Source organism: Pogoniulus pusillus, chromosome 4 (genome assembly GCF_015220805.1).
Source record: "Pogoniulus pusillus isolate bPogPus1 chromosome 4, bPogPus1.pri, whole genome shotgun sequence".
In the NCBI taxonomy this organism is placed as follows: Eukaryota; Metazoa; Chordata; class Aves; order Piciformes; family Lybiidae; genus Pogoniulus; species Pogoniulus pusillus.
Window position 1 is genome coordinate 13,658,537 of NC_087267.1, and position 23,510 is coordinate 13,682,046.

The window sequence follows — 23,510 nt, forward strand, 5'->3', positions numbered from 1 at the left end:
GCAATCCAGTTCACCATTTGGCCACAGAAACACACATCCTGTCACAAAGTGGTTTGTGTGCAGAATGACAGAGGGATTACTTCTGAACTTTGCATGCAGGAATGGCTTACTCGGCCTCTGCTGAACCACAAGCCTAAAGACATAGTTGCAGCATGGATAGGAAGAAGCAGTGGAAAGGAAAAACTCTCCCAAGGAATAGATTAGTCATCTGGTGGCAGCTTGGGCTCATAGCCTTAGCACATCTACTACCAAGTCAGAGCAAGACTGAGGTGGGACATTCATCACAGCATCTCCATAAGACTGGGCAAGGAGACGCACCGTGCATTCCACCACGTAGAAGCATGGAAATTCAGGCTCTGTGTAGTGCTGATTGGATTAAAAACACAGGGTGTAGGTGTATATATAATGTGAAATAAAAATAAGTATTATAAAAAGAAACATACCTTGGAATTAAAGATAACATACTTTGGCTTACACATATGTTCATGTGCTGAGCTATTTGATAGGATAGCTGAAGTTGCATTTAGCTCTGGTACACCACAGGAAATTTGAAACTTCTTGTAAATAACCTAGAATGAGAGTGGAAGACAGCTCACTGTTAAAAATAATAACAAACAAACAAACAAACTAAAATCAAGACATCAGAGAAACTGTCAATACCCCAGCAGATGGCTTCCATCCAACAAAGAAAGCAGGCTGAACTTACCACTATCAGGAAAAATACCATGCAGCTCAATGAAAATCCACTGGTGTAGCCAAGATACCCTGAAAAAAATGGAAAGGAAATCTCACACAAAATGATTTTATTAGCCCTATCTTGCTTTTTTCTTCTTTTTGCTGCTTCATGAAATGTGTACATGTATTATGCATTTAATATGTATCCTGAGCTTCTGGACAGGACAAAAGCATGTCCTGCTGGTGTGGGAGTCTGGCACATTGCAAGCCTTTCAGCTTTCTGACAGACCTGAGCTTAGCTGTGGCTGGTTTGACTTCCTAAGGGTTGACTTTACAGGAGTTTAAGTAATTTTACTTTCAAAAGGGGCTGTAATACTTGAAACAAACCTGAAAAGGAGTAACTGCAAACATAGTGTGACCTGAGTTTGCTGATATGAGCCCCGTTAGTCAAGCAGGTTTTTTTTATCAAAAGGATGATCTCAACAGAACTTCAGTGCCAAAAATTATTACATGTTTTTTAAAAAAATATATAATTGTAGAATCATAGAATAGTTTGGGTTGGAAGGGACCTCCAAAGGTCATCTAGCCCAACCCCCTTGCAGTCAGCAGGGACATCCTACACTAGACCAGGATGCTCAGAGCCTTGTCGAGCTTGACAATGACTATCTCCAGGGATGGGGCTTCAACTACCTCTCTGGGCAACCTGTGCCAGTGTTTCACCACCCTCATAGCAAAGAATTTGTTTCTAACACTCTGTCTAAATCTACTCTTCTCTTAATTCCAAACCATTACCCCCTGTCCTCTCACTATAGGCCTCTGTAAATAGTCTCTCTCCAGCCTCCCTGTAGGCCCCCTTCAGGTACTGGAAGGCTGCTATTAGGTCTCCTCAGAGTCTTCTCTTCACCAGGCTGAACAACACCAACTCCCTCAGTCTGTCCTTGTAGCAGAGATGTTCCATGCCCCTGATCGAAAAGTGTTTCTTATTTACTTCTTTAAAATTACTTATTTTTCCCTTCTTAAATTTAATGCTTTTGATGTACCTACTGCCCTGTCTGCAGACTCACATCTGAAAATGTGATGCCCTATACACATCTTACTTTTAAATCCAATACTATCAATTGACCTCACTACTGAGAATTTCAATACAGGTAGGATAATAATTTATTTCTTCTAATCTCACAAATTGTGAACTTACTTCTATAGGATACACATAATACAGAGTTGCCTCATGAAATAAAGACTCTCTTAGCCATCATTTTTTAAATCAATTTCCACAATTGAATGGATGAAGCTGGTTTATGCTGACATGAACTGGCATGACAATTTCAGCCTACTTGTTCCAAGATGAGCAAAACACAGCTTATTTCTGGATCAGAGAGGCTGCTTAGATTACAATGACAGCACCTTTAGTTGAATTGCCAGTGTGACTGTCAGTGTCAGAGCTCCTTTATTTTATTCTACAACAGCATTTGTGTCTTACCTAAGTTCTTAAGGAGGCATAAGGGAAGGATTATACCAAACGTCACGGTGACAACAAGAACCCGCCCATCCACGTACCATTCCCTGCACAAAACATTACAAAAAAACATAATCACACCTTAAATCCTCTCAGTCATCCTTTCATTGATGCAGTAACAGAACTATCTTTGCTCCCCTTGCCCTACAAGCTCCTACAAAAGGAGAGATGGGAGCTGCATCTGAATTATGTAGACTCTAAGTATCCAGCCTTCAAAACATTGCACTGCTCTGAGATTTTCATAGCCACTAGACAAAATATCATACTGCTGAGATCAGTGAGTGGGACTGAGAGGAAGAACAACATCACCCTCTGTAACCTGATATAAGCTACACTTCCAGGACAAAGCAAAATCATGCAAAAGGCCACACATACATCACAGTGGGGCAGCAAAGGCCACCATGATTCCTTTGCTAAACCACATGAGCACATGCCTGCAGCAGCAAACCAGGCTCCTGTGGGCTGGCATGCACTAGCCAGGCCAAGACTGTATCTCCTTCTAGCAAAGTGCTTTGAATCCTGCTGGAAAGCAAGAAAGGGGAGAGAAGGATAGTTAGCAGTGTTCTAAATGACCTATTTCCAGTGCTTGGTCCAATTTACCATACAAGTCAGAGAAATGGGATCTCTACCTTCTTCTCATGCACTATGGCATGCCATTTAACCCAGTGCAAAGGATATTTACCACTACAAAAAAAGTGCTGCCCCTCTACTAAAGAAGCTGGTTAAATGTTGTGATGGGTTAGAGTGGATCCCTCCCCCAGAATTTGGAAACTCAGAATTTGGAAAGTCAGAAAAATGAAACTGTATTTTTTTACAGTTTAAATATAACAGTATAGAAAGAATAAACTACTACAGAATATAACAACCTTAAAGAAGATGGGGATAGGGTCAAGCAGTGGTGAAGAGCTGAAGCAGCAAAGCAGCTGCCAAAACAGCAGTGGGTAAAGATAGCAGCGGGTGCAGCAGAAGCAGCAAAGGAGAAGATACAAGCTGTGCTTCCAGACATAAAGCTTTAGATGCTCCAATGAAATTACATTAACTTATCCATTGTTGCTATTTTATGGCCTATCCTTGGAATGCTCACCTCTCCACTCAGAGACTCCAATACTCTGTTTCTCTGTTCCAAATTTTTTTTTATGTCTGAGATAGAAATCTAGCTCAAATGGCCACAAGTGTCAAGGAGTGATTAGTGGCAGAAATCCAAATATAATATTCTATTGCCATACACTAGAATTGAGGAACTTCACACTATAGACAGTATTTCAGGGGCAAAATCCTGTAACATGCTAAGAATGCAGGGAAAGACATAATTCCTTGAACTTGCAGTGTTCCAAATGTCTTCAAGTGCTGCCTAATACTGTAGAAGACTGGATGCCATGATAAAAGATTTGTATAAATCACAATTCTTTAACAAAACTGCATGTGAAGAGAGTGACTGCTGATGACTTAACTCTTCATTTCCTATCCCTCTTCTTTTCCTTCCCAAGGTCAGTTTGTTTTTTATCAACCCTCAGATATATTCCTATGAAATTCTACTTTGGTGACCCTAAAAAGTATCGAGTGCTAAAGAGCTTTTACAAACACATGCTAAAACTTATCTAGACAATGCTAAATTCTAGAATCCAATCACCAGAATTAATTCAGCTCACCAGAAAGTTTCTTCCTTTCCCATCAGAAACTTTATGGCGGAAGGCAGCTCATTTTTGACTATGAAGAGATAGCTCAACATTGCTGGAGGAAGGAAAAAAAAAAATCAGTTTAGAAAACGGGTAAAACGTTTTGTGGAACAAGTACAGAGAAGCATCCTGAACCCTTTCCCCACATCAGCATCTGATGATAAAAATCATCAAACTGTAACTGCCCGAAACTACTGATCATTCAGTAATACTGCATTTTTAAAGGACTGCATGCAAAGGGTTGGCCACAACTATGTTACGGAGAGTGAAGATCCCAAGATGTCACTGAGAGGAGGAGGAACCTGACTGGTTATAGCCACAACATTGTTTTTCAATACCCCTTAATCTCCTTTACCTCCAACGTTCTGGAGAGATGTGGATCCAAAGATAATAATTTTCCCTGGAGTACCAAAGACCTGCTCACCCAGCTTTTCATACACCATGCAGCCTGCATGAAATGAAACGAGGAAAACCATTAACAAACACACCAGTGAAAGCTGCAGAGGATCACAGAATTAACCAAGTTGGAAAAGACCTTCAAGATCATCAAGTCCAACCTATTAGCTAACACCATCTAATCAACTAAACCATGGCACTAAGCACCACATCCAGTTTTTTTTTAAACACTTCTAGGGATGGTGACTCCACCACCTCCCTGGACAGCCCATTCCAATGCCAATCACTCTTCCTATGAAGAATTTTTTCCTGACATCCAGCCTAAACCTCCCTTGGCACACACCTTGAGATTGTGTCCTCTTGTTCTGTCACTGGTTGCCTGAGAGAAAAGACCAACCCCCATCTGGCTACAACCTCCTTTCAGGTAGTTGTAGAGAGCAATGAGGTCTCCCCTGAGCCTCCTCTTTCAGCTAATCACCATGTGCAGCCATATCTGCCCTTTGAAAGTAAAGAGAAAGCTCTCTTGTAATTACTGGGGCTGAAATTTAGGAATGTTTTCTTGATGTCTATAAATGTTATCGTTGGCTACTAGTCACTTTTGGAATTGAAGCTCTTAATGAAGCTGTTACACTCCTTTGAAGGATCTGTCTATACCCTTAGTGACATGTTACGTTTTGGTATCCCCATCCTGGCTCATTAGTGTATTAGGTTTGCACCCACAGTGAGAATGATGTGAAAAGCCACCTCTCCAGACAAAACAGGATTCACAAGTCAGCAGTGGCAGCCTGGATGCAGCAGACACAGTGCTGCCATTCTGCAGTTCTGTTTGCTTTGTCCAAGTGATCCAAACAAGTGCAGTCATTGCTTTACAGGATGTTTCACAATTTCTAATGGCAAAGCCATAACTTGTGCATTTTCAGTATGCTGTGTTTTCAGTTTTCACAGGGAAAGGTAAAAATTGTAACTAAAAATTCCAGAGGGAAAGGTGAAAATTGTAACTAAAACTTCTTTTAAACTATCTTGAGAAATTCCTCTGTCAATTGGTTTGTGTTTCTGTTAGATGTTTGTTTCCTTGGCCGTGATATAGGCTGAGAAAGAGCCTGGACACTGTGAAGATGGTGAGAGATGTGAGAACAGAAAGAGAAATGTTGCAGACATTACACTGTCTGGATGATTTAAAAAATCCATCCCATTGTTTTCTCCATGTTCCCTTATGGCTGACATTTCTGCTTTGAAGCTTGTATAAACAACACGTTTGAGCTTTAAATGCATCAGCAGCAGGGACTTAGAGGAGGGAACTAACAGGACTCAAATGTGTCCACAACTAGGCATATGTACTTAATTTAAGCAGGCAGTTGCTGCCTTTATGCATGCTGTAACAGTAACTCACGTGTCTGCAAATTGCACATTAACATATTACAGTGTTCCTGTGCACAGATAACTTTAAAATCTGTTTTCAGAGATGCTTACCTAATGAAGGAGACTTTTTAAGACTTTGGAGCACAGTGGCATTTAATATTTACTGTAGGTAACTTCTAATTTCAGTGTTTAAATATATTTTTCTTACAGTTACACTTCTTTCTGTGGAGCAACTGTTCCCTTTTGTTTTACTTTAGGACTGAGAGACTGAGAGAGTTGGGGCTGTTCAATCTGGAAAAGAGAAGGCTCCAAGGAGACCTATTGTGGCCTTCCAGTATCTGAAGGGGGCCTTACAAGAAGACTGGTGAGGGACCTTATGGGATGTTGGTTAGTGACAGGACTAGCGGGGAATAGAGCAAAACTAGAAGGAGGTAGGTTCATATTGGATATTAGGAAGTTCTTCACCATGAGGGTGGTGAGATACTGGAATAGGTTGCCCAGGGAGCTGGTGGAGGCCCCATCCATGGATTTTTAAGACCAGGCTGGATGGGGCTCTGACTAACCTGATCTAGTGTGAGGTGTCCCTGCCCTTGGCAGGGGAGCTGGAACTAGATGATCCCTGAGGTCCTTTTTCCAGCCCTGACAATTCTATGATTCCTACTACACCATAACGTTGATCAGGACACTAACCCTTAAAGACAAAGTGCATTTCCAGGTAAGGTTCACTGTAGGCAAAGATTTGTTGTATTCCATTTGCAAGTGGCTTTGTAATGAACTGTTTCTTCTAGCTCACTACATTTCACAGTAGCAGAATCCACTCTTTGTTCTAAGTTTCACAGTAGCAGAATCCACTCTTTGTTCTAAGTTTCTTTTTCTTTACAGTAACAGTCAAATGCTGTTCTCCGTTGCCATGTCACAAAGTCTTTCTAATTCTGGGCTTCTGGCCCAAAACGGTTTGGGCTTTTCTATTGTATCTGCAAAGTGATAGACACTCCATCTTCCATGAAGCACTTGGCCTTATTTGAGAACTGTTCACCTCTTGTTCTTTATTGTTCTATTGAAATGGTACAGTAACATTTTAAATTACCTGTTTCCTTCGAACACACCAACAGGAGATGTATTGAATAGATAGACAGCAGTGTCACTGAAACCAAAAGCACCCTGCAAAGGAACACAAAATAAAGTTTACTGTAAGAGCTGAGCTCTAACATGGCAGTATTTCATGTCAGGTCATATTCCTATTGACTCTGAGGTGATTTTTATACTTCTCTGACAATGCAAAAAGCCCTACAAATACATGTGATTCACATGCTGTTTGCAGGTCCACTACAGCACTACAGTGCAGGTAGAAAGCCCTGCATGGGAGTGATTCAACCAAGTAAAACTTAGCAGAGCTGCAGAGCACAGTTGGCTAGTGAGTTACACCTCCCCATAGTCAAAGAAGAAGGAATAAAGATGTCTTAATATATAGGAATTAAGATTTAGTCAGAGTGGGTACGAGCCAAGTATGTCCCTCACCATGAACTCTAAAGGTTTTTTTTCTGGAAACAGTAAAAAATTCAAAGGGAAATCCTCTATTTAAGAGCTTCCATGCCAAGTGGAAGCTCCTTTTCCCAGGACATGTTTCATATGCTACCAAATGGGTGCCAAAATGGCTTTTTATGTGCCTGTCAGTGCCCAAAGGGAGGGTAGAAGGAAAATAAGGCTCAGCTGGCTTTCCTTTGCAATAAAGGCAGAAACTAAAGGCTTATACTTTGTCTAGGTGGGGCCTGCTATTCCCTCACCATTGTCACTCCTGGTGTGCTGTGATCCATAATTTGCCTTCACATAGAAGAACTGCAGGATGTAATGACCAAACTGTTTGTACAGAGAACTTGCTGGCATAAAGGATAATTATTCAGTGCTGGGGGCTAAGTGCATGAAACCACATTTGCTCACTGCTTTGTGTCTTTAAGCCAAGCACCATGTGTGCCTTCCCTTACAACACTCTTGACACACAAAGACCTGATGATGTTTTCATGATGTGTGTGGCAAGTACTCAGATAATCTGTTGGCAATTCCTTTTTTTATTATGACAGCTACCCTCAGGACACTGAGAAAAACAAGCCCAACATTGAAGAGAAAAAAAGCTGCTGCCATAGATAGGCAGCAATACATCTTTTTCATAGGAATATTTAGAAAGAACAGGAAGAGAAGCTACCTCCCCTGACTTTTTAATTGCTTTAGACTAGAAATACTTCAGTGCCAAATAATAAACCACAAGTTTCTTGGGACCAGAGAAGCAGAGAAAAACATAAAGAGGTGCTAGGAGAAACTGCTCTGCTGCCAACAAAGAATGATGGTTGACAATAACAACACACTCTTTGTACAGCCCAAAGGGGTGTTTCTCCTCAAGGAGGAGGAGAAGGGAAGGGACATTGTACTAACTGAGGTCACTCTGCTCCGTTTTGCACAGATTTGCTAAGCCCTGCTCCTGCCCATGTTCCCTACAGAGCTGTTACATCCCTGTCTGCCTGCAGGCACAGTGCTTCACAGCCCCCAGTGCTTGGCTGCTGGGCTGACTCACTCCCAGCCCCAAATGGCTCCAGCTCCACATACCAGCATCAAGTCTATTTTAATATTAAAACCTCCTGTTTTTCAGGCTCTGAGCTCATGGAGCCTTTGCAGCAGTACAAATAACACTTCCAAGTAGCCAGGTATTTATCTGATCTGTCGTACTTAGCTCCCTATAGAGTTCTTACAGAGATGCTTGGCATTTTCATTAGCACTGTGTGAAAAACTTGTTTGTCTTAGGACTGTGGTATGGACAGGAATATTCATGCCAGACGAGGCCCTTGGAAAGGAATTAAAAAGTCTGTGCTGCTTGCTCTGCACAAATTCAAAACAGAAGCAGGGGAGCTTGCCCTGCAGTTCCAAAAGCACTCCCCTAATTTCTATTTTTCCTGCATTTGAAGAAGTAGTGCCAGCTAAGCAAAAGTCTCCTTCCCCCAACAAATGAAAACAAACAGTTTAGGGCAGAGGACTGATACAGTGCTGGGAAGAACTGTTCCTGCAGTGCCATTGCTGTTTGCTGCTAGCTGCCACATTACCCAGTTAGCTGAAGCATGTGTTTGCCGCAGCCCTCTGTGATGACCCTAGCTTTGGAAGAGAAGACCTATGAGGCTCAGGCACAGAAAAGCTCTGAACCTTCATAAGTTACTGGTTGCAGAAGAGTATGGCAGAGCACAGGGCTTGCCAACTGTACAGCCTCCCAGAGAGTCTGTAGTCTAAATCTAGTCCTAAATCTCTGGAGGAGTTAGGTTGCAGCTTCATGACTGCTTCCAGAAAACCCTAGCAGAAGCAGCTGTAGAAAGGAGTGTGAAACTTCAGTTGTGTTCTCATCTCCCAAGCCTCTGTACAGCAGCAGGGATTTTCAGGTCACATGCAATGCCAACTAACTGCAGGTTGAAGGCAGTTTGCATTGGGACAGCCTGTGTTTTTCTGCAATGTGATCTATCACTCTGGTCCTGGCTCTCCAGGATGAAACCACAGGCAACAGTAAGCGCTTCTACTATCCCAAGGTGGCCTGGCCTATCTCGAACTTCTCAAGCCTTTTGTATCATCTTTCTGCAGTAAGACTTTTTCTTTTTCCCCATTTTGCATAAACAAAAGGATGCTCTTTGGTGTAGGCTGCAGTTATCAACAATACTGAGATTAAGTTCCTCTGAGCTCAGTTGTTTTGCCTAAAAAGTGTGACGTTTTTGCTCTAGCACTGAGTTATGCAAATAGGACGTGAAAGTACACACTCATTGCTGTGTTATTTTGCATGTCTTATGCCAAGAATATAGGATCCAGATGTGCATGGCAGTGCACACTTCACAATGAAGTAGCCCAAAAGCTGTGAGTATGGATCAGGCTGGGCCTGCTTTTCTGGCACTGAAAATGCTTTGATTTTCCTGCCTCTGCTTTTTGCTTTTTAGGGTTGATTCATGCCAGTACTGGATAAAACAACCTAGAAACTTTCCAGAACTGTGCTACTTAAAAGCAATGAATTTAAGTGCTTTCTCGTGTTCAAAAAGCAATTAAAATATTGCTAGGACTCTAATCACTTGTAAAGCAGAAATATTTCTGTGACAGCGACAGCAGAGCTATACATTTATGGGAAAATGCACCGAGTGAGTGTGAGAAAAAATCTGAGACTGTTGGACAAGGTTTAACTCTGAAATTCTAGCATGATAGAAGAACATCTCAAGTCTTTCCACTTTCAAATGTAACTACAGACACCACATTAGGATTCTGTATCTCCAGCCTTCAAAGGAGAAAGCTCTGCTGGTGTGGTCAGTTAGGTCCTGCTAGCTTCCTTACCTGTGATCTCAGTGGGGTGGTCTATCTCCAGGCCAACAGATCTAATGGCATTATAAAGCCAACAGAAGTAATTATTCACTTTTAAATACACACAGTTAATTCTGTAGAGAATCATGCTGTTATTTATTGTATAAAATCTCTACATTCAGGTTTGGCAGCTTTTTGTGCAGTGTAGTGTTACAGACCTACACGCTCACTACTCGGACCAAAGCAAACCCAGTCAACATCACACATTACTAGAAATTTCTCTGGTGTTCACATCACTGGTCTGACCTATTTAAAAAAAAATGTCTTTTTACAAACTTTAGAGCAAATCTTCCTACTTAGCAAACCTTCATACTTAACTTGTATGAAAATCTGCTGAAAGAATGAGGAGAGGATGAGATTATAGACAACTAAAGCACAAAGGAGAAAATAAGGATGCCTCTTGGCTGAGACATGATTCTCACAGAAGAGGTAACAAGGCCAAAGAGAGTGAACTATTTTTTTTTCTGATTATAGCATTTTTAGCAACTACCAGTCTGTGCCCTTAGAGGTGTGCTTGCCAGAGCAGGGGCGCAGTTATCACATGCAGGTTAGAGTGCTTGGTGACAAAAAAAAGCAGCAAAAATAAAATCAGTCCCTTTTCATAAGAAATGCCTGCAATATAGTCCAGCTCCTTTGTAGCCCAGTTTAGTGACAACACAAATATGAGAGTTTGTACATTCTTAATGTAGATGGAGTCACTCCTTTTCATTATTCTTAGATTTTACCCAACCACAGCAAATTGTAGGCTAGCAGCATAGATGTAGCTGTCCTGGCATAAAAACCCCAGAACAGATGGCTATTTGCCATCCGCTCTGCTACATGCATGGCTTGGATTATGAATTTCCAAAACCAAAAAATCAAGTAATAAGCAATGTCCTGTATTTTGAGATTTGACATTCAAGAAATGACACCTCTAGAGTAATCTGTAAACTCAATAACTGTGTTGTACGGTCCTCAAAGACTGCAAATGACTGCATTTTTTTTCCCTCAATGAACATTTATCACTGAAATTGGCACACAATTCCCATCTGATTTCTTAACAATTGCTTTTCACAATGAAATGTCTCATACTGTGGTCCAGAATAACATAGAATAGCACTGTGCCTTACTCATTCACTGGCACTATTTCAGTTTTAAACTATAAAATTCCCCTCTGCAAAATGCCTCTTTTATTTTGCTGGAGTTAAGTACTCTTCCTCAACTCTTTTTAAATACTAAAATCTTGGCCATATTTATGTTGGCTTTCAAGGACTCTCACAGAAGAAACTGAGGAAACTGTGGGAGTGAGATGAAAATATTATATGTAACATATAAAAGAATGTAAATCTTCTTTTTTTTGTGTTAAAAAAAAAGAGTATTGCACCACACTTTGAGAAAAGCTCTAGAGATCTCATGGCACAAGTAACAACTAGATACTATCTCACTGCAACTACTGTTACTGAATATTTCTGATGCATGTGTACCATAAGACAAATCCCTGGCTGTAGTAAATAACATGGACTTAATTAGCATTATGAGTAGTGACTTCCCCAGCTCACCCCCCTCAGTGCCAAAAAAAAACCCCTCCAAAATCTAATAGAAAAGGAAAAAAAAAGGAAGGAAAAAATGTCTAAAATACGTAGCTAACATTTTCAGGCTTGAATGCTGTAGTTCATTACAGATGGACTGTAAAACCCTCCAATTACTGGCAGTGCACATGTTCTTTAAACGCAGTGAAACAGCATGGAGATCAGCTGCTCACCGTGCAAATACTTACAGAAAAAGGAGAATTCCCGTGTTGGCTAAGGCAAAAGCAAGACCCAAAATCCCACTGCCCATAATTGCATTGCTGAGATTGAAGACAGACATCCCCAATGAAGTAGTTCCTGGGATCTGGAGAAGTAAAGACAGACAGGTCAGCAACAATTTGGAACGGAGCAGAGAAATGCATCTATGCTACTCACTATTTTGCAATGTATCAGAGAAAAGTAACTCTTGTTATGGAAACAATTTGAATTGGTTTGAGAGAGGAAAAACCATCACTGAATCCTGTCATGGCTATACTCTTGATTGTGGTCCCATAGATTTTGCCACCTGAGACATAAATGGTGTAAGCAATCCACAGCTCAAATTACACTTTGAATTTTAAACTCCATCTTTAACTGCTCCTGTTAGGCATATGATGTCTATATTGTAAGGCTGTAGAGAACCAGCAGACCTTCCTTCCTAACACAGGCTAGAGAGATTCCCCTGCCTCAACTCTAAAGAGATGCTGGAGTAGGGTTTTTTGAGTTTTTTCTTTCCCTTTGAGTGCTCAGCACAGGCAGTTCTTAGTGGAACCTGAATTTGAGTTACAACTGTGCATGCCCAGCACATTTGAAGACAACCTTTAAAAGCCCATCACAGACACAACATGTAGTTTATTTTGACAGAGAAAAGAAAAGCAACTGAGCCTTACATATTCATCGCATTTCTTCTTCTCCAGGTGGCTGTTTGTGAGACTTCTTCTGCTCTCCCGGTCCGAAATAAACTTACTGAAAGAAGTGAGAGGATTTATTTCCAGCAAGTGTTTAGAAAATGTGAAGGTATTAATTCAGTGAGTAATGTGTGATTACAAAAAATGCAACATATAAACACTGTATGTGAAAAGAGATCAAATTTGTAACTCTTTAATGAACCACGTTAAGCTCCACTGATACCAACATGTGTTTGGCGTCAATAAAGGTAACACTAGCACAACATCCAAATAAATCTATATATACAGAATATTTTATCAGAAGATTTAGGAAAGCAGTGCACCAATTTTGTGGACAGGAAAGTGATTTATTTTCACAGACATGAAGGGGAGAGACTTCTCCAGGTGTCCTGCAGACATGTATGTGACCTTTACTCACCCCCACCCCCCTGGTCCCTGCTCGTGTGATTAGCATAACTAACATCATTTTATAAGGCAAGAAGCTGCTCTCTGTAGCTGAGTGGGTCATGTATCTGTTCTCATTATCAGGTCCTGAAGGTCCTGTGAACCAAGCAGACAAACCAAATGTATTTATTCAGCCTTGAAGGTCCTAAGCATCCAGCCCATCAGGCAGTGGTGATGACCCCCTCACAGCAGAGGAAATATAAAAGCACTCAGAACACTCTCTGTACAACCAAGCAGTTAAAAGTCCTAAGCAGTAAACCTGAACTAGAGCTGCTGCTGGACAGTGAGACCTGGGACCCTCCAGTGACCAGAGACATCTCCACTGTCCTCTGCTGCTTCCACGGACTGAGGGAGGGACTCATATCTTTTTATATCACTTTTGAATCTAGACTATGGTTGCTACACTGATACAGAAAATCATGCATTAAAATTTGACCTGATGTGCAGATGGTCCAAGTGATTAGAAATAATAAATGAAGTTTCATTATAAATTCTGTATTATGCTACTTACAGAGTGCACTATGTTGTTTCTGACTGTAGAAATCTTGTGCCATTCAGATAATAAATTCTGCACTACACTTACAATATCCCAATAAGAAAATAAAGCTTTAATTATTGCTATGATTTAGTCCTGACTCTATAAAGGATCTCTAAGAGTACTGGGTTACATCCTGATAAACCCTAAATTGCCACAATTAACCTGGTGTGGCTGGAGTTAAGATGAGGCAGAAATGGTGCATACATTCATACCACCCTGAATCAGGTAATATGTTCTCTTGGTGCAGCATTCTGGGCTACTGGAATTTCATTTTAAGTGTCTTTCAGAACTCAACAGTCAATTCACCATACTCCAAAACTAAACCACTTCTGTACAGGGTACCATGGAATACACAGCTTTCCTTTCTCTGCACTCTTTACTTGTTCTGTATCCTTGATACAGCCACATTAAGGAACCTGCAGTCACTAGAACAAGATCTATCTCCCGTGGCTGTGTCCTTGGAATTTAGGACACATCTGATTTGGATGAGCTGTTATTTTTTCCCAGATCTTTTCTTCTGCAAACATTTTAGTTTGTATAAAGCATTCTTTCAGCTTTTCATCTTTTGAAGGTTTATGCACAATTAAGTTCTTGGCATCTTCATTAATCCAGAGACCTTTTTTCAGGCTGCATAGGATCAGCCATTGTACATGTTACAGATCTAACCTGGTGCTGTTATCAGGTGTCAGAGACTCTTTGTTGTAGGTAAATTAAATTAAAGCAGACAAACATGCTGAACATAGAGAAGCACTGCTGTCCTTTCCCACAGCTTGAAACGTCTACTGGACAGGAATGTATAGTTCAAACTGTGACTCAAGACTGTGCATCACTTGAGTACATCCAGCGGTATTCAGGCTGCTAATACAACATCAAACTTCTTTACTACCCCAAGTGTGGCCTGATTACTAGGATAGGTGCTAGCACAGCTTCTGAGCATATACCTAATTATGCAGTTACAGTGATGCTGACCTGGCTCACAAAGGTGACACAATGTATTATAAAACTTGTGTGTACTACAAATATTTTGAGTTTATCCCTTAAATCTGGGCACAGCTGGAAAAATGCGTATAGAACTTTTGCTGGTTTTGTTGCCATGTTGACCCCCCCATACGTTGGTCTGCTTTGACTTTCTTGGTATCAGTAAAAACTTGCTATAGGCTTCTCCCATATTATTGCAACTATTGACTTCTGTAACTAATTGGCTGCCACACCATGCCAGGCTGGCCAATCCTAATGCAATTGGAATAGATGGCTGAATCTCCCACACTCTTTTAAGAAGTAAAAAAAATCAGTCTCTTCTAAGACAGACTGATCCACAAACAACTCTCCAAAGTTCCCCATGTAGGTATTTCATCCTCATGGAATAAAATCTCAACCTGATTTGGACTGTGTGTGTGACTGTTTAAAGCCCATCTCTTGAACACAAGCAGCAGAGTGTGAACAGTTTGAAAAAGACATTCCATCTCTCTCTCTCTCTTTCAACACCCCACAGGCAATTTGTACAGGCAGGAGCACAGGGAAGAGTTTTGTCTCTTTTGCATTTGTAAGTGCTTCTGGGAACATCTGTGGACTTTGCCTTTTTATGTCATTTATGGAGATCATGTGTCATTTTAGATTTTGTCAGAGTTATGACAGAAGTAACTAGTCTGCTCCCTCTACTTTTCACCCCTTTGCAGACAGTTTCCCTTCCCTCCCCCAACTCCCAATAATGTTACAAAAATAACAAATTTGCAGATAGTGTTATTACTGCCATAATTGTGGATAAAAAACATTGTTAAAGAACTAAGACATGATAAAGACAATTCTTGAATAGTATTGCTTGAATGTAAGGTGACCATAGGACTTTCCATTTGAGTACTTCCATCAGCATAAACAGCTTCTGGAGAAGTGGTATCTCCTGTGGCCAACAAACACATTATCTCCTTCTGGATGGGACTTAAAGAAAACTAATCTGATTTGATAAATTGATTCAAAGGACTTTCTTCTAAGTTAGTTTTACATTACAATGAGCTGGTCTCATTGCCCAGCCTCTTATTTTTTATTACAAGTTGTGCTCCTCATCCATCCCTTATTTACCTTGTCACACTGCACATTTTTCTCCATTTATGCTGTGATATGTACAGGAGGGCAAAGGCAGACATGAGAATGTGATTGCCAGGCTCCCACATCACAAAGTACATGGAATTGTGCCCAGCTCTTTTACAGGGTGCTTCCCAGCCGCTGCCTCCCAGCACCAGGATGACTTGCTCAGACTGCTCAGCAGCGACAGGGACTGTGGGGTCTGCCTGATCCAGAAACTGTGTTGCATTTGCTATTGTGGGCAACTTAACCTGCAAGTTCAGACAAGAAAGTTGCCTTGGGACCACATTTGGTAGGTAGTACAGATGCACTGCATGCCAGCCTAAGTTTTCCATAAATGGTATGCATTAGTGAAATTAAATAAATAAATAACAAAAGCCGGGGGGGGGGGGGGGGGGGGGCGGGGTGTAATCCAATGAATGCCATAGAAACATTTTTTTTCCCTAAAGACTTTTATAATTTTTAATAGATTCTTTCCCCTTGTAACATATGAAAGGGAACATACGTTGGAATATTGGAATTTCTAGTGAAAACCACGACATGCATCTGCTCTGCTTAAGATGTGTGCTTAGAAAATAAGCTATTCATTGCCACAGAATGTTGTATACTTGACCTAAATATGACGTGGATTAAGTGACACGATTGTTTACTCCAGCTTCTTGCAGCCCTCCTAAGGACTAGAGGCTACTGTGACAGGTGCTATGGAAATGCTCAGTAGGACCGTCTGTGCTATCAAAACCTTGTGACTCCCTGACAAGCACAAAATCCACTTGTGCTGTTTGCTTTCTTCATTTCAAAAGCTTTACCTGGCACCAAAAAAATGTAACATGTTCTTCTATGTTTCTGCTTTTCTGTTGTGTTTCCTACATCACAGCTGAGTATGAACAACTTCTAGAAAACTTTTCACATACGTTAATATCCTGGTCAAAAAATAATCAGCTCATCCTTGTGGCATGAAGCCTCATAGTCGCCTTGGAAAGAATTTCTTCACCTAATTCTTTTCCTAGTTTGATTTAGAGAAATGCAAAAGCTTGGTTTGACTGTTAAAGTGGTTTTAAAAGGAGTATCTTTAACCATGGTTTTGAATTTTAATTATTAAAGGGCTTAAATGAAAAATGTTTGATTAAGGCAGTATCTCTGGCTAAGCAGCAGTAGCTAAAAACAATTTAGTCATCTCAGATATCTTTAAACATAATTAAAGTAGTATTTGACAATGCCTGAAAATATTTCTGAAGGAAAGCTAATTTTGCCAAGATGATTGAACTTTATTCTAAGGTAGCTTCTTAAACCAAGCACTGATTTGAGAAAAGGAAAGTATTTCCAGGGCAGGCAGGAACAAGAAATACAGAACAAATCCTGATCTGACTTAACACTGCTACACTTGGACCAGATCTGGGTATACCTACTTACAACCCTGTTAACTGAACAGGAGGTGCTGCTGATTTACTGGTAGCTGTAAACCAAAATAAACATTCATCCAGCAGCTTCCCCAGAGCAGCATCAAAGTTACATATAAGGAATAAGTCATCTAAATATGGGTTTACAGTTATGTGCAGAGACAGCTAAGTTTTAAAGCACGATACATGGTTAACAGGCACCAAATCCACGTCTGTTTTTGATGCAAGTCTATTGAAGTTCTCCGAAGAGATTTAACATCTGCATACAAAGAAAATCCCCTCCAGTACAAACCCTTTCAAACGACATCTCCATCTACACACACAAATGCATATTTAGGCCCAGCAAAGGCAGAAAATTCAAACTAGAATTTCAAAAGTTTTCTAGACTAATAAATTATTTTCAAGGTCAAGAAATATTTGGAGTTTACACCTGGAGCTAAATTCAGCTTCTCCCTGGTCTACCTTCTCCAAAAGACCCTTAAAACTACACTCTACATTGAGCTTGGAAAACTGCATTAAAAAAACGTTTAACATGAAATATGAAGTGCAAAATCAAACAGATTGAAACAGCACCAGAAGAATGTTAGTTGAAAATTACAGATCTAATCTAAAGCTCAAGTGAAATCAACAGAAAAATTCCCACTGATTTTGTTGGACTTTCATGTTTCACAAGGCCTCTCACCATGTGCCAGGCATACGAAATGTGTTCTTCCATATGCCCATTAACCTCTTATGCCATGGAGGCAGGCTGTTTGCCAAACGTTATGGAAAGGGAATAACCACAACCTTTCAGACACAGAGGAGGGTCTGCCCACCTGCTCATCACCTGTGCCAGCACTGAGGTGCTTGCACAGGGCAGCAGCCACGGGTGGCTCAGCAATAGCCTCAGCCCAAAGGAACATCAACAGACCTGCATCAGTGCCAGTGCACTGCTGTGCTTGGAAGCTGTGGCCAGTCCAAGCTAACAAAGGAGGAGAGTATGAATGCATCAGATTATATAAGGCAAAATACTCATGGGATACGTGCTGTCCCAGAGGCAACTCAGCAGAGGGAGAACAGATAACCATATTGCACTACATCCTACAACCAAATGATACTCTGCAGAGGAAAAAATGTGCAGAAAGAAATGGAACACTAGCAAGTATGTTAGCCTGCCTTAAGAGCTAGAACAGTAATGAGAAGTCATGCCTCTGGGTTTCTGGTGCTCTTTGCACACCCCATTTCTCTTCTTACCATTGCAGGCAGCCTGGATTCAACCCAGAGCTTGCCACACGCACATACCACACCCTAACTCCACAAAATACGTTGTGACTGCAGAGGATTATGCACATCGAGCTTCCCTCGTTCCCCGCCCTCCATAAACGTCCACTGAGAGACAATGCACTCTCAGGGATTTTGCTTGTAAGAGTTACTGGTGGCACCAGCCAAAGTGCTGGAGAGGTGCAGCCAGCCTGGTACAGGCACTCCCTCTCTCAAGGACATAAATCCTCGGCAGGCGTGAGGGAGTGAATTCACCCCTGTCAGCTCCTGGGTTCCTCGCCTTATAAAGCCAGCAGGAAAGCAAGCAAGTTCATACTGGAACTGTTTTGTTTTGGCGCTGCTGGGTTTTTTTGCCTTGCTCTGGCCTTTTTTTTTTTTTTTTTCCAGACGTGGTTTATGTTTTATTTTGGCACTTTTTATCAAAGCAGTTGCATCAGAGAATTGAAAATTCCTGACCAGCTCTAATCTTCATCAGTGCAGCTGCCTTGTGGTCACACCACTACACAGTGCAGCTGGCGCCAGCCCCAGGACGTCCCTCGGGTGGGGTGAGCAGGCTGACGCACTTCTGCTGAGGGGGCTTGCCCATGCCACAAACCAGAGCCCCCTGCTCAGCCCCAGGGTACAGCTGGCTGGTTTTGCTATGTGTGTGGTACGGTCAACTCCATGTGCTTACTCCTGCTCCAGCTGCCAAGCTCTTTGTCCACCTGCACAGCCATGAGAGCCACACGACTCTATGCTCACTTAGGTAAAAAACAGCTCTTGTCTTCACAGTATCACACAGTATCACAGTATCATCAGGGCTGGAAGAGACCTCACAGATCATCAAGTCCAACCCTTTACCACAGAGCTCAAGGCTAGACCATGGCACCAAGTGCCACGTCCAACCTTGCCTTGAACAGCCCCAGGGATGGCGACTCCACCACCTCCCCGGGCAGCCCATTCCAGTGTCCAATTCTTGCGTTAGAAAGTGAGTTTCTCCAAGTAGGCAAAGATACTACTTCCAGAATAAAGAAGGGCAAGGTAAGAGGTTTTTTAAAGACCATTAAATACAGGCACTGTCAGTCCAGCAGTAAAGGACCAAGATTATGCCAGCAGAAGCTTCCTTAGCAGCAGCAGTACTGGCTCCCTGCACAGACACTGGTCGGCTGGCATGCTCCACCTTGGTCTGCAGCATTTGAACAAGAAGTTTGAGTGTAAAACAGCTTCTTGTTTTACAGCTCTCAGAACCCAAACAGAAGGTCTGTTATCTAAATAGCAAAGCTCAGCACCTGTTGGAGGCTGGTAAGAAGGCCTGAAGAACGTCTATCAGGTAGGACAGTCCACTCTTTGGAAATTAACATATGGCTCATAGGAAAACCCAACAGCTTAATAATTTAAACCTAAAGATTCTCACTGATATTGATAAATGCGTTTTTAAAACTTGACGTGAGTTAGGTACATGTTTCTGTTTCACAATCTTGCCATCACTGCCTCAGGGAGGCACAGCTGCTGCCTGGTTTTTATCTCGTTGAATTGCAAACGGGGACCAGGACTACATTTGCTGCCAACCACACCAGCTGTAAATTCCCAGGAGGTTAGATGCATGGAGGTGGTCCGGTTGGTAAAAGTTGTTATATCAGAGATCAAAGGTTAGCAAAGAGATTTTTCCCAAATTATGCCATTGGTTTAATTATATTAATCATTCCTGCTTCTTCGCTGTGTGCGAGCAGACATTTCAAAATGTTGGGTTTTTTTGCTGCATTGTATGTTTGTGCTTTTTATTAGACTAATTTGAAAGATTCAAAACGATGAATAAATTGTCACTCGGCTTGCTTTATCTGCTGTTGCAGCCTATGCCCAACAGATGTCACATATGAAATTCAAATTACGTCTTCAAATGGAGCATGACTTGATAATGAATAATGCAAGACATACCCTGAAAATTAGAATCCTGTTTTTAAACAGTGTGTTTCTTAGCACAGGCAACGTCAGTGGAAAAATACTCACCTATTTATTTGGCCATTTTCCACCTCTGTGAAATCATTTGAATCATTGCTGATGTTATCATCTTCGGGGACAGTCATATTCTGCAATTCAGTCAGTTCTAATCCAGCTTTGAAATGCATCATGGGTGAAGAACTGTACCTATACAAGTGTTTCTCCAAATATTAGTGTGTGGTTGGTATCTGGTGAGTAAACTGCAGCCACAGCACCTGCAACCGAAAGAAAACACAAGAAAAAAAGCCAAGATGTGTATCAACAGTAGGCAGTATCACCAAAAGAAACCAATGAAACTTGGACACGAAGTACTATCCTTACCAACCAGTTTTGTATTGTTAAAAGGATCTCAGATTATAGCCTAAATGCACTGCAGAACAGCAGTAAAACCCTATTTGCCTGAATGAGATCAGCTTCACCAGCCTTACAAATTTATCTGGTCCTGTAAACAACTTCTGGAGGCAGTACTTGTACTTACATACTAGACAGAAAGTCAATCCTTTTTGTTTGAGGAAAAAAGATTATCTACCTACAAATTAAGGACAAAAATTATTTGCTTGTCCAAGTACCATTTTCAACATTCAGGGCTCATCTTCTGTATATTCTCCATTCTTAAAAACATAAAACAGTGTCTGCACTGTTGCTAAGTTGACAGAACAGAGGGATGGGGCTATGCCAGTACTCTGTTCTACTACTAACTGTTTTCCAGGTATTCGAATATGTCAGGGATATTTTTGGTAAAGTGGATGTACAGAGGATGTTTTTTGTGTGGTCAGACTTATTCTGAACAAGGACAGAAACAGACAAAGCCAAATCCCTAAGCTCATGTATCATAGGAAGAAAGAGTAAAGTGTATCTTGTGTCAAACAGTTATTATCTAGAGATCAGGTGACCTCTCCTCTGATAGATGTGCTTCATAAAAGCACCAAGAATAACACCAAAGGCAGATCAGACAAGTCTACTACAGTGACGTATTTCCTCATCAGCAATGCAAATCAATTGAAAGACTAATATTTTCCAGAGGCTGGCCACTCCCAGCTGAGCTACAACTGCAGCGCAGCGCCAAGGCAACAGGATGTTGTTTACAAAGAAGCTCCTGCACCACAACTCTCAATTCCCATTTTATGAATGAATTTCCTGCAGTACTGCGAAATGGTTACACATCCTGGGGTATGTGGCGAATGCTCAGTTGGCAGATTCATTTTCAAGTTCTCAGGCTACCTCAAACCTGTCAAAGGGCTTGCCTGCAACCCAAGGTTTAGGAGCATTCCTGGCTCTTGCAGGGCACTATGTCAGGCAGGAGGACATGGAGGACTTGTTCAGTTATAACATCTGCCTGTTTTGAACTAAGTTTTCAGGGCCAAATTCTTCTGATTTATACCACATCCCATCATAAGGAAAAGAGCTTTGCAAATGAGCAGGTTTTCCCCTGCGAATATTTTCTCAGAAATGTAGTTTTAAAGTTTTTATGTGTCCTCTTGAGGTTTCCTTAAGAGCCCAAATAGTTCACATTTCAGGTGTGATGCTAAAAGCTGAACTTTGGGCCTTGCAGTAGAGCAGGATCTGCTCTTTTCTACCAAAGGAGCAACTAAACACATGGTTATGGTAGCAGATGTGGCCTGGTACAGCCTGGTGCAAGGATGGTGTTGAGGAGGTGTGAGCTGGGTCCTCTCCAATGCCTCTGCAGAAGAGATTTCCACTACAGATACCAGGGGAGTGACCATTTGGGTATTAAAACATTGTTTAAAAAAAAAGAAAAAAGCAGGCTGCTGATAAATAACTGCAGACTGGCAAGCAAAGGGTGATTTTAACCATGACATTCCAGAGCAGTCTTCCCAGAGGCTGCAGAGGTGAAATAGTCTACCTATTCTGGAAGAGAAGCACCATCTTTTTATAAAAGGATAAAGCCACAGGAGATGGCAACTGCTGAGGTGGCAAGGACTGAGCCTGCTGAATCCTATAGCTTCTTGTGACCATGAGTTCCTAAAATAAACAATTCCTTAATAGACCTGACAACTTCTGTACTGAGATCTGTATCCCTTGGCATTTAAAAATCCATGTAAATGTTAATCTGAGATTCAAACAAGGAAGCTTTTCTCTCTGGGTGTCATTTTGCATCATGGTACTCCCAAGAGGATTTTTCAGAATTGCCTTGATATTGCCTGTGCTTAATAAAATTTCCCATTAAGTGTTTCAAAAGCAGGTGCTGAAATTAGCGCTCTGGTGAGGTAAACAGGATGCTGGAGAGCAGACTTCACAGCTCACTGGTGCAGTTCCTGCTTCACTGTTCCACCTCTCTGTAGCTGAAATGCTGGAAGGCCAGACTGGCAAGAAAACAGCTTCCTGGTTTATTCGCAAGGAATCTTTGCAGTGCAAAAGTGACAACCTTTTTTATTCAACAGAAAACTGAATGAATGAAGACTGAGTGAAATCTTAGAGCAAGCAGTGCCAGCTGAAGCACCAGCAATCATTTCAGCAGATCCCAGATTTCAGGCAGATGAGATGCTCCTGAAGCATTGTGACACCAGGCACAACAAGCTTTGAATTTTGTCTTGGGTTCTTTCTAGGTTAAGTGATTTTTTTTTTCTTTTAAACAAAACAAACCACAAACCAACAACACCACCCCAAAACAACAACGACAACAAATTGTTCAGTCAAATAATGCATTGTGTTTCCAAGTACAAGAAAACTTTATCTGAGCACCAAAACACAAGGAAGGTGAAGAGGCAATGGTGGGGTTAGGAACTGAAGCTTTAACTGTCACAGCATGGACTCATAAAAAAAAACCTTTGGAAAAGGATAACCACCTTGTCTTTAGCACCTCCAACTGTAAAATTAAGATCATAATAGCAACAATAACACTCAGGTTGTGAAGTGCTTGCAGATTCAGAGGGAAAAGATGGCAGAAGTGTGATACCTAGAAAAAAAAACAACTTTGCACAACGCAAATTTTTTTGGCAAAGAAAACTTTACCTAAGATACATTCAGAGCAAGCCTTTTGTCACTGCTATTCACTCTAGGCACCATCCACAATCAGTAGAGTACAGGTGGTCACATGAATTTTGCCTCCAAATCACCTGTTTTAAATTTCTAGTTCATGGATGTGACAAACTGCAGAGTTTAAACAAACAAACAAACAAAAAAATCTACAATTGCAAAGGTTCCTGTCTACCATTTTTGCTCCCTACAAGTCAAAGTCAAGCTGAAGAGGCTTGCAGCCACAATAAGGCCATTCCCTGCAAATGTAATAGCTTTTCTCCCAAGGGAGCTTTGGCACAGGGACAGACAAGCTAAGAGAGTCACCACCTCAGGTGTAGGTGACGTTAATGCTGTGGGAAGAAAACGAAAATGCTTCAACTAATAAAAA

General features: G+C 41.3%; 1 protein-coding gene across 2 annotated transcripts in view; it reads right to left on the reverse strand.

Moving 5' to 3' along the window:
* The window catches only part of SLC38A1 (solute carrier family 38 member 1), a 43,649-nt gene that overhangs the window by 14,263 nt on the left and 5,876 nt on the right, over nt 1–23,510 (reverse strand). For both annotated transcript variants that reach the window (XR_010302064.1, XM_064142228.1), the window contains exons 2-10: nt 20,153–20,358; nt 12,431–12,506; nt 11,750–11,865; nt 6,710–6,783; nt 4,223–4,315; nt 3,841–3,922; nt 2,156–2,238; nt 707–765; nt 444–569 (exon numbers count right to left, since the gene is read on the reverse strand). Coding sequence is in view for 1 of the 2 variants with exons in the window: in XM_064142228.1 (XP_063998298.1) it covers nt 444–569; nt 707–765; nt 2,156–2,238; nt 3,841–3,922; nt 4,223–4,315; nt 6,710–6,783; nt 11,750–11,865; nt 12,431–12,506; nt 20,153–20,274 (831 nt within the window). In the remaining variant the exon portion in view is untranslated. The remainder of the gene's footprint in view (nt 1–443; nt 570–706; nt 766–2,155; nt 2,239–3,840; nt 3,923–4,222; nt 4,316–6,709; nt 6,784–11,749; nt 11,866–12,430; nt 12,507–20,152; nt 20,359–23,510) is intronic.